Below are 12,732 nucleotides of genomic sequence, written 5' to 3'. Positions count from 1 at the left end.
TACGGTGACTACGTATTTTTTTACGGTCTCTTTTCACGTACTAGATAAGATTAAAATTTCAGAAACGTAAAATTACAGTGTGTTGATGTAAAAATAGAGGGGGTGAAGAATAACTATTCCTCACCCAAGATGACGAATAGCGCGATCCTATAAGATCTCTCTTTATATATATATATACATATATATATATACTAAAGCGATCTTTTTTCTGGAGTTCTGACTTTTTTTTTACATCCACTGTCCATTTACACGGCAATGTCAACATCAGTAAATAGTAATGATAAACAGTACTATGCATAAACAGTAACTGTAACAGTAGCTGCTTTGGCCCAAAAAGAATACATTGAACTTGAAGGAACAAAAACTAGAGCATCTTTGGTGTCATCTTTATTTAATTGCTTACAAAAGAATTGCTCATTTTACTTTTCTTTAGATCCATTTTTATGGACTGATACCCCACAAATTTATTTCCCTTGAACGGTTCAAAGGAAATCTTATTTTTGGATAACAGTAACCCCAATAAACCAAAACAACATACCGAAATAAACAAAAATGCTAAATAACGTATATTGCTTTTCACTTTTATTTTCCGTTCGTGCCAAACAGAATGTACGTGATGCCTATATATAATAATGATAATGCGATGACGAGTTATATTAATGGCATTTTTAGCCTCTTTTTATACAAATTCTTAATTAAAATGTATAGACATAAGTATATTGTTGAAATGGTCTCAAATATCATGACATATTTATCAGTTTTAAGTGTGCCGTCTGAAAGCTCCCTCCCACGATGATTCTATACTTTTTTCACTAAATAATTCTTTTAACGTTCATGGTACATCATCTTGCATTGTCTAAAATTTTATGTTAATTTATCATTTGGCTATTTTGCAATTGCGGCACCACAACATAGAGATTACAATTTACTGGGATGCCCTATGAAAATTTCTAACGAGTCAATAAAAGATAATTTTGTCATATTTTTTCCTACGTACATTCGAGGAAAGAGTAATATTCACCAACCCAATGCAAAATTTATCTCACTTAGTGAGCATATTTTGTGGATAAAGACAGAGGAAAACTCTATTATGTATATATTCTGTTTCTAGAGAATTGGCCTGACCAAAATAATGTATTGTAAATATTCTTCTGACATAAACTACTTAATTATATTTTACTTCCAAGTTGACAAACCAATAATCTTTTTATAATAAATTTAGTTAAAAGTCTTATCACTTGTTTTTCATTTATTCGATCAGGAATACCTTATAAGTAAGAATTAAGTGTCAATAAGAAAAAAATGTTTCCTACTAAATGGGGTTAATTTCCACCGCTTTGCAAGAGAATAGTGGGTCAAAATATAAGAGAGTAAAGCTGATCCATAATATAAATAGAAACAAAGAGTTATTACAATTTTACTCAAAGGTTCCATGGAATATAGATGAAGAAGCAACACAGAAATTCAATGCGTGAAGCCCTTTAACCATTATCTTCAGGATCAACTGTTGAATGAACCCTTTTAAGTAGTTTACGAAAAATAACCCGTTTCTTGCTACTTTTGATATCACCCCTCAACATGTACTAATAAACAAAAATTATAATAACAATGAATTAATTGCTAAAAAGGATGTACTACATGTTCAATTGAAACAAACTACTCAACAACCTACATAAAACTATTTGCTGAAAAAATGTCACTCAATCAGCCACTTCGCATCATTTCCTATTCCTTTTCTTTAACTAAATGAACAACAAAAATTCCGACATTCTCTCACGCCGCGCTTTTTTCGACGCCAGTATAACCTAAGCTGCCTAAGTTGCATGTATGGAGACGTGGGGTTGCAGTGCACCTAAGTGTAAGCGTAAAACTGAAGATTGTGAGGCGTTTCCACTACATAATAAGAAATTAGAATTAGATCTTGGAAATGATTGACTCCAATAGATGCTCATCATAACCTCTCTTTTTTACCGCCTCTTCATGTTGATCGGGGCACTGACAGGCCTCGTACCCCTCGCGTCGCCTCCCCTCGGGCGACGCCAGGGGGCCCAAAAACCTAGCCGCCAGACCCCGCCACTCCTTCCCCGCACGCCGCTGCCGCCGGCAAGGGCCGCGATGGCGGCGGGCCCTGTGTCATAGATCCAGGGCGGGTGGTAGCAGCGGAACCCCCTGTGAGGCAGAGGGGCCGTCGCACGCGGGGAGGACGAGGGCGACATCCCTCTTGCGCGGCGACGGTCGATGCCTCCATGGCCGGCTGTGATCAGAGGTTGGATGGTGGCGATGGCGGCGCTCCATCCAACATGGGTCGCGGCTACGCACATTGGGTGTCTTCGAGGGCTACAGATATGGCGTCCTGTCCAGATCCGTCACGGGTTGACCTTGGTCGGCTGGTGGCACAAGGAGGATCGATGAGGGGCAGGAGGAGGCCCCCTGCCGGTGTGCCGATGGCGGCCCTATTCTACTCGGTGAGCCCCCCTCGGTTCCACCCAACTGCTAGATCGCGGAGTCGCGACTTCCAATGAAAACCGCGTCGACTTCGGCCATGACGGCGTCTAGTACGTTGTTACCATCTTGAGGCATCATTGTTGCATGTCGTGGCACCTCACTTGTGATGCTCCGTGGGAAACCCTAGATCTGTATTTACCGGATCGGACATGATAGCATCTTCGATGTCGTTTCCCTCCTGAGGCCATCATTTTGGAGTACGTGTTGGTTGGATGGGACAAGAGGAGGGGGAGTGTTTGTTCTACCGCAAGCCCGGCGGTGGATCCCGACAGCATGGCGCTGCGGAGATTCGTCGACGGGCGTGTGTGAACGAATACGTGCAGGATGGTGGCGTTGTCTTGCACCGTGATGGCGTCGACGAAGAGTGCGCCGAACTAATATGGGACCCAGTCCCGGTGTGTGGCTGGGCCGGGGCATCCGGCTATAGATGTTAGGATATGGTGCGATGTCTGTTTGGTATTTAGCCCGGATATTCGTCTGACTGATGTATTACTAGCTGCAAGTGTTGCCTAGACGGTGGCTTTAGACTGACTGATGTATTACTATGTGGTCTTTGTGAATAATTAATAAAATAGCTGCATGCATCGTCCAGATGCAGAGGTCACGGATATATCCTCCTTTTCTAAACAAAATCCTGTTGATCGAAAGTATCTAGCAGGACTCATGATACTACGTAAAAAAAAGTAACTTGCTGCAAATAAAAATTCAGAACTTACAAAATATAGAAGGTTATTTTTCAGTGTATATTATCTGGACCAGTATTGAAATACTAAATTATATGAATGAGTTTTTCTTGTAGGAGTCAAGATTTTCAACATAAATTCAATACTTGAAAGATCAGTTGGCATCAGTCTTAAGGGTATGCATCGTCCCTACCAAATTTAGGAGATAAACAACAGATCAGCTGACAACATATTCTAAGCCAGAATTTTTTTCCCACATTAGTTTTGCAACTTTTCAAAGCATGAAAGCAACATATTATTCCAGGCACGGGCTCGATCGATTACTATAGCTAGCGCACTCGTGCTGTACAACTAATTGACATGCGTGTGCTCGATCCCACGGACGTACGGATCAATTAATCACTGGAAGTTTAGGATGGATCGGTAGGTCTTGCCGGGCTGCCAGCCGGAGGGGATGACATTGGTAGCGACGAGCTTCTTGCCGGAGCCGGAGGTGAGGCGGATGGATATGGGTGCCTGCAGGGTGGACCCGGCGTTGTACTTCCACACGGCGCCCCACGACTGCTGCATGGGCGCCCAGCTGCCGCCGCGCTGCTGGAGCTCGACGGCCGACAGGTCACCGTCGCCGGCCTCGTCCTCGACGAGCAGCGCAAGGTAGTTAGGGTTGGAGCCGCCGTCCACCTTGAAGGCGATGTCCAGGCCGCCCCAGTTGCACCGAACCCTGCGAGCCAAGAAATCAAAGAGATGAAAATTGATCCATGCCATGCATCACACGAACGTGCACGTAGGTGAAGCACTAGCTAGGCATGAATGCATGCGCTACCGCTAGCTAGCTATCTAGCGAGAGCTTACGTACGTACCGGTTGTACTGGATTCTAAGCTTGCCGGCGTTGCGGAGTTTGTCATCCTGGCCGGGCAAGGCCATGGCGCCGAACGCCTTGCCGCTGAGGTCGAAGTGCGCAGCCTCGGCCTGGCACGGCCCGCCGGGGCACTGGTCCGTGACGACCACGGTCACCGGGAACCCAGAGCAAGCGGGATTGCCGATGCATCGAACCTGATAGCAAGCGCCGCAGCCCTTGCCGCCGTTGAAGATGGAGGAGCCGCCCGCCGTGATCATGGCGGAGAACGGCGGCTGCTCCACGTCGCCATGGTACCCGCACGCACCACCTGCAGCACGCCCATGCCCATGCATGCACGCGTCAGTACTCGATCACTACGAAATACACGTACGTACACAACTACAGTACTGTGTACTACGTATATTGTATGTACGCGTCCTAGCATGCATGCACTCTCATCATGGAGGTCTGCATGTCCAGGCTAGGCACATGACCATATACGGAGTATATACATACCGTCAGAGCCGGCGCCGTGGCGGGGACCGTACCACGTCGCGCCGCCGTCTGACCAGCCAGAGACGCTGCGGGGATGGAGGATGAGGAGGCAGCTACTGGTTAGAGCCACGAAAGCGACGAAGGAAGAAGAAGCCATGCCCACGCTGAACAATATACGATTGCTCTGCGTACGTGAGAGGAAGGAGATTCTCTCGCCATGTATTTATAGGCAGCAGAGAGGCAGAGGGATCGCACGCTGATTACATGCCGATCGATTGGAGGAGAGATTGTTTAATTTGATTAGCGTATCCTCAAAGATTTTTCACTTCCTGAAAACAAAGCATGGGATTATATATCGGGTTTGGTAGTTCTGAGCAACAATTGTAGCTCAATCAAATGATGTATCCGTCAGATCTTATATGTGGACATTTATGCAAATTTTGCCTTTTATAAGTTTTCATAGTATTGTTTTTCTCTCCATTGTTCTTCATGTTCTGCAAGGATTATATATGCTCTCGGCTATGCAAATTATGTGTACCAGGGCTACCAGCGGAAAATGCTTTTGGAGGCCCAGCTTCATGGAGGCCTCCAAATGCAAAGTTCAAAATTTATGAGCATTCATATTTTTATATTTTAAAAAATTCTAAAAATAATTACAGAGATAGATGAAGGCATAATGCATTCATCCATAAAGTTTTAGAATGCGATACGTTGAAATGAGGCTGAGCATAAAAAATAGATAAATATGATATAAGTTGATCTGTATTTTAAAAAAATTAACCAAGCATTTGAATTTTTTGATAAATAAGTACTTTAAAAACGTTAATCAAGCATTTAAAAATGTTATATTTGTATAAAAAAGGTGGACCTTGTATTAAAAAGATATTGTATTATATTCTAAAAATCTTGTATCATCCATTTCAAAATTTAAAATTTATATAGAAAATATATTGACCATGTATTCAATAAAGCTTAATACTGCATCAGAAAAATATTAATCAAGCATTTGAAAAATCTTAAATGTGCATATAAAAATGTTTATTTTGTATTTTTTTAAAGTAGTCAAGCATTCAAAAAATTTAACTGTGTATAGGAAAAAGGTTTACTATGTATTTGAAAAATGTTAATCAAGTATTTAAAAGCTTTGAAAATGTCTGTAGGAAAAATGTTAACCATGCATTAAATTTTATTAATCAAGTTTTTGAAAAATGTTAGTCAAGCATTTGAAACGATGTTAAAGTTTGTATAGAAAACTGTTGACCATGTAATTAAAAAAATTATATATTTGTATTGTAAAAGTGTTCAATTGATATTACCAAATGTTCTTGGCATATAGAAAAATTGTAGAATTAAAACCAAAGGAAACAAAAAAAACATTAAAAATAATGAATAAATAAAAACAAAAAATGGAGAATAAAAAATAAAATAGATAAAGGATAATAAATAAAACCCGAGGAAAAAACAGGAGAAAAAGAAAGAAGACCCTCTCTTCAACTGGTAACAATAACTTGATGATGGCGTATTGGCAAGTAGTGCTACGTTGGGACGGGGAGGTCTTGCATTGGAATTCGTGTGCGATCCCTTCTCTATACTACTCTCTCCGACTTTTTAATTTTTTTACTATGGACTACATATGAATGTATATAAACATATTTTATAATATAGATTCACTCATTTTGTTTCGTATGTAGTCTATAGTGAATTTTTTAGAAGGTCTTATATTTAGAAATGGAGGGAGTATTTTTCATCTAAATGCGTAATGTGCTAAAGGGCCGCCCCTCACTCTAGCGCCCAACGCTGGAGAAGCTACCGTCTCGCTATAAGTGAGATAGCTCTCGCGTCCAAACAGTGAATCGGAGCCTAAGGACATTCTGTGCGTCATGACTGGGCTGGCCCATTTAGTTGTAGCCTCTAGCAAGAAATTTTCTTACGGTAGCGAGTGTCTTTTTAGCATTTCCTTCAAAACCTGTTTAATTAGTTTTCAGTTGTTTTTAATTTAAATTCAATTTTCATAATATTTATGCATTTGAAAACACGGGCATTTTCTATAAAAACATGAACATTTTTTAAATGTTTGTGAACGTTATTTTTTCTGGAAAGTAAACCATGAAAGGTTTTTTTTACTTCTGTGGACTTTTTCTAAAAGAAAGATAAAGAAGAAAACAAAACGAAAAGGAAAAAACTGAAAATAAAACCAATAAATAAAACAACAGAAAAATACTAACATGAAAAACCAGAGAGAACTTTCTAGAACCTTCCTAAATCTGGAAAGGACCTACGCTTGGGCCGGACCACTCGCATGTAGCTCTGTGTGACCTGCATATGCCTACCTTATTCACAACACAAAAGGATTTAAAAAAAAAGGCAGGCAGGCCCATGAACCGAACATATAATGAATGGATAAAGCACAAACCTTATCGCGGAGCAAAACAAGAAACCCTACTAATAATGCCCATTCCAGATGCAGATTCATTCAACAAAACCTGCTCTCTTGCAAGTCCTAGTCTCACAAACCAAAAGCTAACACAGCTCTCGAAAGTTGAAATGGCAGCTATGGTATGGTATATAATGTGTTCTTTTTTTTCAAATGGTACAGTATAATGGTAATGTTTCTGTCTATGAAAAAAAAAACAAATATAATTCTGTGTTCCCATCCAAATAGCGGGGCCACTCGACTATAACGGAGTTTCTGTAAAGAATAAATCAGCACTACCTCCTGGAAATAACGAGCCAAATCTTTGCTGTTACAGGTTTACTTCAGCATCCTATTCACTGCAAGCAAAATACAGGAACGTCAGCTACCAGGATAAAACACAGGCTACACCGCCACCAAGCGTAAAAAGCGTAAGACGATGCGAAGGGAAAAAGAAAGGCGTGCACCTCAAAAATCGCTGAACTGTCTCTGGTATGTGGGATTGATGCAGGCAAACAGCGATTTCTTCTTCGGTTTCGTACCGAACAGGAAGTTGCGCAGCGGCACCCTGTGTCTGCTCGGGAAATGCTTGAATTGGTTTTGGTAGCTGCTGTCCGCCTCCCGGCGGGACGAGCGCCTGGACGAGAGCTCGAAGCTCTCCCTCAGCTTCCGCAGGGTGACGTTCACCTCGCCTTCCAGCTCCCTCATGCGCTCCAACGCTGCCTGCAGCTCGCTCTCGATCTTCTTGTTGGATTGCTGCATGTTCCGTACCTCCCCTTGGAACTTGGCCGCTTCGTACGGCGTAAACTTTGCACCATCAGTCTCCGTGCTGGACCGCAGGGCTTCGGCTATCTCCTCTTGCAGGCTGCAGAGAGATGCGGTTTTGAGCTGCAGGTCCCGGTCGAGAAGTACATTCTGCTCAAACCATACGTCCACTTCAGTCCTGAGCTCTCTCAGTTTCTTCTCAGCAGGTTCAGGCTCTGCCGCGGCATCAAGTTCTCCTCCCCGTTTCTCATTTTCAGAACTCTCCATTTCCTTCTGTAGCTCCTGATATCTGCTGTTGAAGTCCTGCACCTGGTGGCAAGCCATGCTATACCTTGTCAAGAACTGCAGGTTTTCATCGACTAATTCATCGATCTCAGTTCTGAACTTCATTTCAACTGCTGAAGCACTCTCCGGTGCGTCAGTGTAGCTCGAATCCGTTTCCTTCACAATTGAAAGCTCCCTAACCAAAGTCTGATCTGATCTATCAGTACCCATTGTACTGGGTGGCATCTCTGAAGAGTCCAGTAGGCCTTTAAGTGACTGGATCTCAACATATTTCATTGAATTTGCATTCCTCAACTCCCTTATTACCGCCTTTGTATCTTCAAGATGTTCCTGGTTTTTCTTTTCCAACTCAGCAAGCCTTCTCTTAGTTTCTTTGTAGTTCCGGAGAACTGCAGTGTAGTCGGCTAGCAATATCGCATCTCTTCCCTCAAGCCCATCAAGAAGAAACTCTGGCCAGCTCTGTGCATCTTCTTGTGCAATCAACGTGGACTTTTCATGCCCACTACTGCTTCCATGGTTGTTCAAGATACTTTCTTCGCTTGCAAGCATTTTGACATTTGGATCTTTCTTTTCTAGTTGACTATCAGAAGTGTGATTGACCATATCTTCTGAATCTGTTGGTACTTCTGATATTACTGGGGACATTCCTCCGGTTTCCTCAGAATCTCTAGCTGGTACACTGAGAGAGGCTTCATCTCTCACCTCTGAGGAATATGCATTCACATGACCAAGTGAATTTTGAACACCTTCATCAGATGACTCGACTTCGCCGTGTTTGATCAAACCTAGGATGTTTACTGGAGAAACAAGTTGGCCACCTTGCTTTGGCAACTCTTCACCTGATTTTGCTTCATCCACACGACACAAGTCCAGGTCCTTACCTGCATCACTGGAACTATGAGCACCTTCTGGCAACATATTTTCCCCTGTGGTGCCTTCTTCACCGACACTATCAAAGTTTGCAGAACCAGCTAAACTAATCTCTGGGGTCACTTTTGGTGATTCGCCATCTCCAACTCCAAATCCTTCCTCCTGGGTCAAGCAGTTCCCAGGAACAGGATTTTCATCACCGTCAATCTTCAAGTCTTGGATTCTGTTGTCACCACCAAATGAACTCTCAGCAACTTCCACTGACGAACCTTCTTCATTAGAGTCATTTTTCTTATTTAAAGCATTGAGACTGTCTGAGGGAAGGACATGACTCTGACTGGCTGCAGTTGGTGAATATTCACCTTCAACAATTTGCCCTTCAGCAACGTTCATACCACCTGATGAACTCTGGTCTACTTCTTCTGATGAGCTATCTTTTGCCAGCTTGTTGAGACTATTTTCATTATCTGGACGAACAATCAGATCAACATGGTTGCCTGCTTGTAGTGACTCGTTATCTCTGAATTCTTCCTGCATTGAGCAATTCCCCATCTGAACGCTTTCCTCGGCACCACTCTTGGAGTCATAGACACCATCAGTACTAGCTGATGAATTGTGACCAACAACTTCTGAGTCATCTTGATTTTGGGGACTATGTCTGCCCAAACTATCATCTGTAGCTGGTGCATCCATACCACTGATTTCTCCACCATCCGTTTTGCTGTTCTCTATTGTACCATTTTCCATGGATACATCTTCAGACAGTGTTGCCTTGTCTCCACCTGCAGCTGACAACTCAGGCAGGTCTTCAGCGCTAATTGGTACAAATGCCTTTGAGATATTAGTTATGCAAGTAAAAACTTCAGAAAATGCTGTGCTAACAAGAACTTCTTCCTCGATTATAGATCCTTCAAGAGCCCTGGTTCTGTTCAATTCATCTTCTACTAGCTTGAGCTCTTCACTTGAGTCGCTTGGATCATCACGGAGTGCCATCTCATCTTGTAAATCGTCTAATTTGTTGTTAATCTTCTCATTCTCTTCTTTCAATTGCTTGATTTGTGCAGACTGCTTTGGGAACTTCAGCTCCAAGTTAATGATCTTATCAACAAGTTCATCAACTTTATATGCCATCTCCTCCACAGAGGATTCCGAATTGTTTTCAAAGAAGTCCTCGATTTTATCATAAATAGTCTGTAACTCAAGTATTTCCCGGGTAATGGGATAAACTCTGTCGTTCGCTGCCATGTTTGCGCTGTCAACTTCTTCTTTAGACGGGTCAATGATTCTGCTCAAAGCATAAAACCTTTGTCGGAGAGACACTATTCTTTCTGACTCCATTTTTGCGCTCCTAATCAACTCCTCAAATTTTTCCACAAGCTTAGCAACTGTACCCTGACATGATCGAAGAGCCGTTATCGTCATCAAGGCACGGGCTTCATCATCATCAATGGCTGCATGGGCGTCAAATTCATCTTGCATGTGACAAATCTCCTCCTGCATATCCGCAATCTGCTTCTCAATCTCCCAATACTTGGCAATTCCACTCTCATAAGAACTCTTGACGAATTCTTTCTCAGTCTGCATGACAAGTATAGCCTTTTGCAGCCTGCCAATCTCCTCTTCGGCCTTATCTTTGCTCATATGAGGATCAGGCCTCTCATGCACTGTCCTGTTCCGCCCCGGCGTCCCTTCCCGTTTTCTCTTCAGAATGTCATCCACGGTCGATTTCTGTATCTTGCGCGAGTTGATGGGCATGATTGCTCGGGGGAAATTGTCGTCCTCCTCTTCCAACATGGCATACTGCACTTCCTCTGGACAAGCAGTGGCGATGGTGTGGTTGGCCTTGTGCAGCTCCTTGGACAGGTGGTCATAGCGCTCAACAAGAGCCCTGTAGGCCCTGTAAACGTCTTCGACATGGTTTATGACCTCGGGCCTTCTGCGGTAGTACATCTCAGCCCTCTTGCCGAACGAATCGGCCTCCTCCCCGAGGAGCTTGAGCATGATCTTGACCCTGTTTTCCACATCTGCACAGGAGCGCCGGGTGTTAATTACCTCACATGTGTACAAGAAGCATTTCTCAGTGCTTACTGTCAAATATAAGCAAACACCTTTTGTTTCGTAGTCATGGGATCAAACATGGTAGTTAACAACTATTCTTCCATCAACACTGGAACGCATGGATACCTCAAGATGTGAACAAAGAAGTCGTAACAAAAACTGGCCTGTTCGATTTTTGAAGCATATATTGGCAAGTACGAAAACTAGATGTGTACAAGTGGCAACGCTGCATTGCTTGCTGCCAAACATAAACAGATAGCTTTTGTTTCAGTAGTGATGGATTCAAAATACGTATAAATTAACAATTATTTCCATGAACACTGGAACGCATGGACACCTCAAGATGTGAAGAATGAAGACGGAACGAAAACTAGCCAGTTCGATATGTGTGAACAAAAGGAAAGGACAAAAAAAATTGACTAGCTAGTCATTGATTTGACCGAGTCGTGATGTTAGGAAGCTTATTGCTTTTGATTGATTGATGACTAGTAGTATGTACCGCGGTGGTTCATCTTGAATAGTACAGTAAAAGGAAATAAGCTGCACCAAGAATTCTTGGTTGAAGCTTATTGCCTTTTGATTTGATTTTACACCTGACGCCCATCCTAATTTATCTTCTTCTTCTTCTTCTTAAGAGAAGATGCAGAGCAATTTGTTGCGAATCCCATCCAACGAGACAATAAAGTAGAGCACGCGGCGCCGGACATCCCCAATCGAAGCAAGGACACGGACGGTTTTGGTAGGACACCTGAGTGCCTGAACTAGGGGGGGCATCATTAAATCGGAGCAAAGAAGGGCGCATCAAGCAGCGGATTGGATTGGGGGAGCCAAGTGGTGGTGGTAGTAGTAGTGTTTACCTTGTAGGTTGGCGTCGAGCCACTTTGACTGGGTGGTGCGGATGTGGCTCGCCCACCACCACGAGTAGGCGTTGCTCGCCGCCCGCTGCAGCATCTCATCTAGAAGAATCCCAGTAGATCAACACCAGCCTTGGGCCGCAGAAGAGGACTGGGTTGGAGAAGAAGAGCTGGAGCTGGAGCTGGAGCTGGGCGGAGGCAACGAGGCTGCAGGGGAGGGACGAGGGAGATTCGGTCGGTCGGTCGGTCGGATCTCCCTCCCCCACGGCGAGGGACGGAGCAAAGCAGAAGCAGAGGGGGAAACAGAGGATGCAAAGCAGGGAAGGAAGCAAAGAATAATTGAATTTAATAGTTTTCTTCTGCGCGTTTCTTTCTTCTTTCTTTTACAGCAATTCCTTCCGCTTTTCCGCCGACTTTTATTCCCTTCTTTTTTTCGCACCACGTTTTTTTGGCACGAGTATTTACTTATTCATTTATTTATTTACAGCGCGGGAAATTAATGGGCTCGAGCGCGTTCAGAATTAATGGGCGCCATTAATAAGTAGGAGTAGTATGTTATTTTCTCGCGAAAAAAATAATGAAAACATATTTTTATTTCATTTATTTACTGGGCAAACGTATTATTCGATTGGCCATAGTCTAGAAGCAGACGGAGCATGCAAAAATTAATGGGGGAAAGGATGGCTCCGGAAGTTTATTTTTTTATGATCGATAATGAGTGATGGGGGTGCAAAAGCAAGCCTGATTTTTTGGAAAAAGCAGAGCACAGTCCCGGGAAAGGAACAGGTGGTCGAGCGTGGATGCATGATGGGGGTCGTGCGAGGCTGAATCGTCAGGGGGAAAGGGAAGGATGGGTTCACTGGGTGGGACGTTTCGCGTGGGTGCCACGATCGGATCGTATCGGATCGGCCACCGTCGGTCACCTCGCTTTGCTAATTTGTGCATGCCTGCTTTTCATGTGTGCG

At 43.3% G+C, this 12,732-nt stretch overlaps 2 protein-coding genes across 2 annotated transcripts; both read right to left on the bottom strand.

Moving 5' to 3' along the window:
* Positions 1 to 3,587: 3,587 nt before the first annotated feature.
* On the bottom strand, positions 3,588 to 4,679 carry LOC123424577 (putative expansin-B14). Its single transcript, XM_045108210.1, has 3 exons — positions 4,544 to 4,679; positions 4,049 to 4,355; positions 3,588 to 3,909 (listed from the first exon to the last, which is right to left on the bottom strand). Exons 1-3 carry the CDS (start codon positions 4,677 to 4,679, stop codon positions 3,588 to 3,590), a joined length of 765 nt encoding a protein of 254 aa, XP_044964145.1.
* Positions 4,680 to 6,962: 2,283 nt separating this feature from the next.
* LOC123424576 (protein NETWORKED 2D-like) lies at positions 6,963 to 12,071 on the bottom strand. Its single transcript, XM_045108209.1, has 3 exons — positions 11,771 to 12,071; positions 7,403 to 10,879; positions 6,963 to 7,294 (listed from the first exon to the last, which is right to left on the bottom strand). The coding sequence occupies exons 1-2, from the start codon at positions 11,862 to 11,864 to the stop codon at positions 7,404 to 7,406; spliced, it is 3,570 nt and encodes a 1,189-aa protein (XP_044964144.1). The 5' UTR covers positions 11,865 to 12,071; the 3' UTR covers positions 6,963 to 7,294; position 7,403.
* Positions 12,072 to 12,732: the final 661 nt, after the last annotated feature.

This window comes from Hordeum vulgare, chromosome 2H (assembly GCF_904849725.1).
Source record: "Hordeum vulgare subsp. vulgare chromosome 2H, MorexV3_pseudomolecules_assembly, whole genome shotgun sequence".
Taxonomy (NCBI): domain Eukaryota; kingdom Viridiplantae; phylum Streptophyta; class Magnoliopsida; order Poales; family Poaceae; genus Hordeum; species Hordeum vulgare.
Note: the sequence above shows the minus strand (reverse complement) of the source record. Positions and strands in the feature narration are given on the sequence as shown.

Bases quoted from the DNA above. Each gene is read 5' to 3' on its own strand.
- LOC123424577 (XM_045108210.1), bottom strand. From the start codon at position 4,679: ATGGCTTCTTCTTCCTTCGTCGCTTTCGTGGCTCTAACCAGTAGCTGC. The intron at 4,356-4,543 runs GTATGTATATAC...GGCGTGCTGCAG, and splicing joins CCACGGCGCCGGCTCTGACG to GTGGTGCGTGCGGGTACCAT. The intron at 3,910-4,048 runs GTACGTACGTAA...CTTGGCTCGCAG, and splicing joins CTTAGAATCCAGTACAACCG to GGTTCGGTGCAACTGGGGCG.
- LOC123424576 (XM_045108209.1), bottom strand. From the start codon at position 11,864: ATGCTGCAGCGGGCGGCGAGCAACGCCTACTCGTGGTGGTGGGCGAGC. The intron at 10,880-11,770 runs GTAAACACTACT...GCTCCTGTGCAG, and splicing joins GCTCGACGCCAACCTACAAG to ATGTGGAAAACAGGGTCAAG.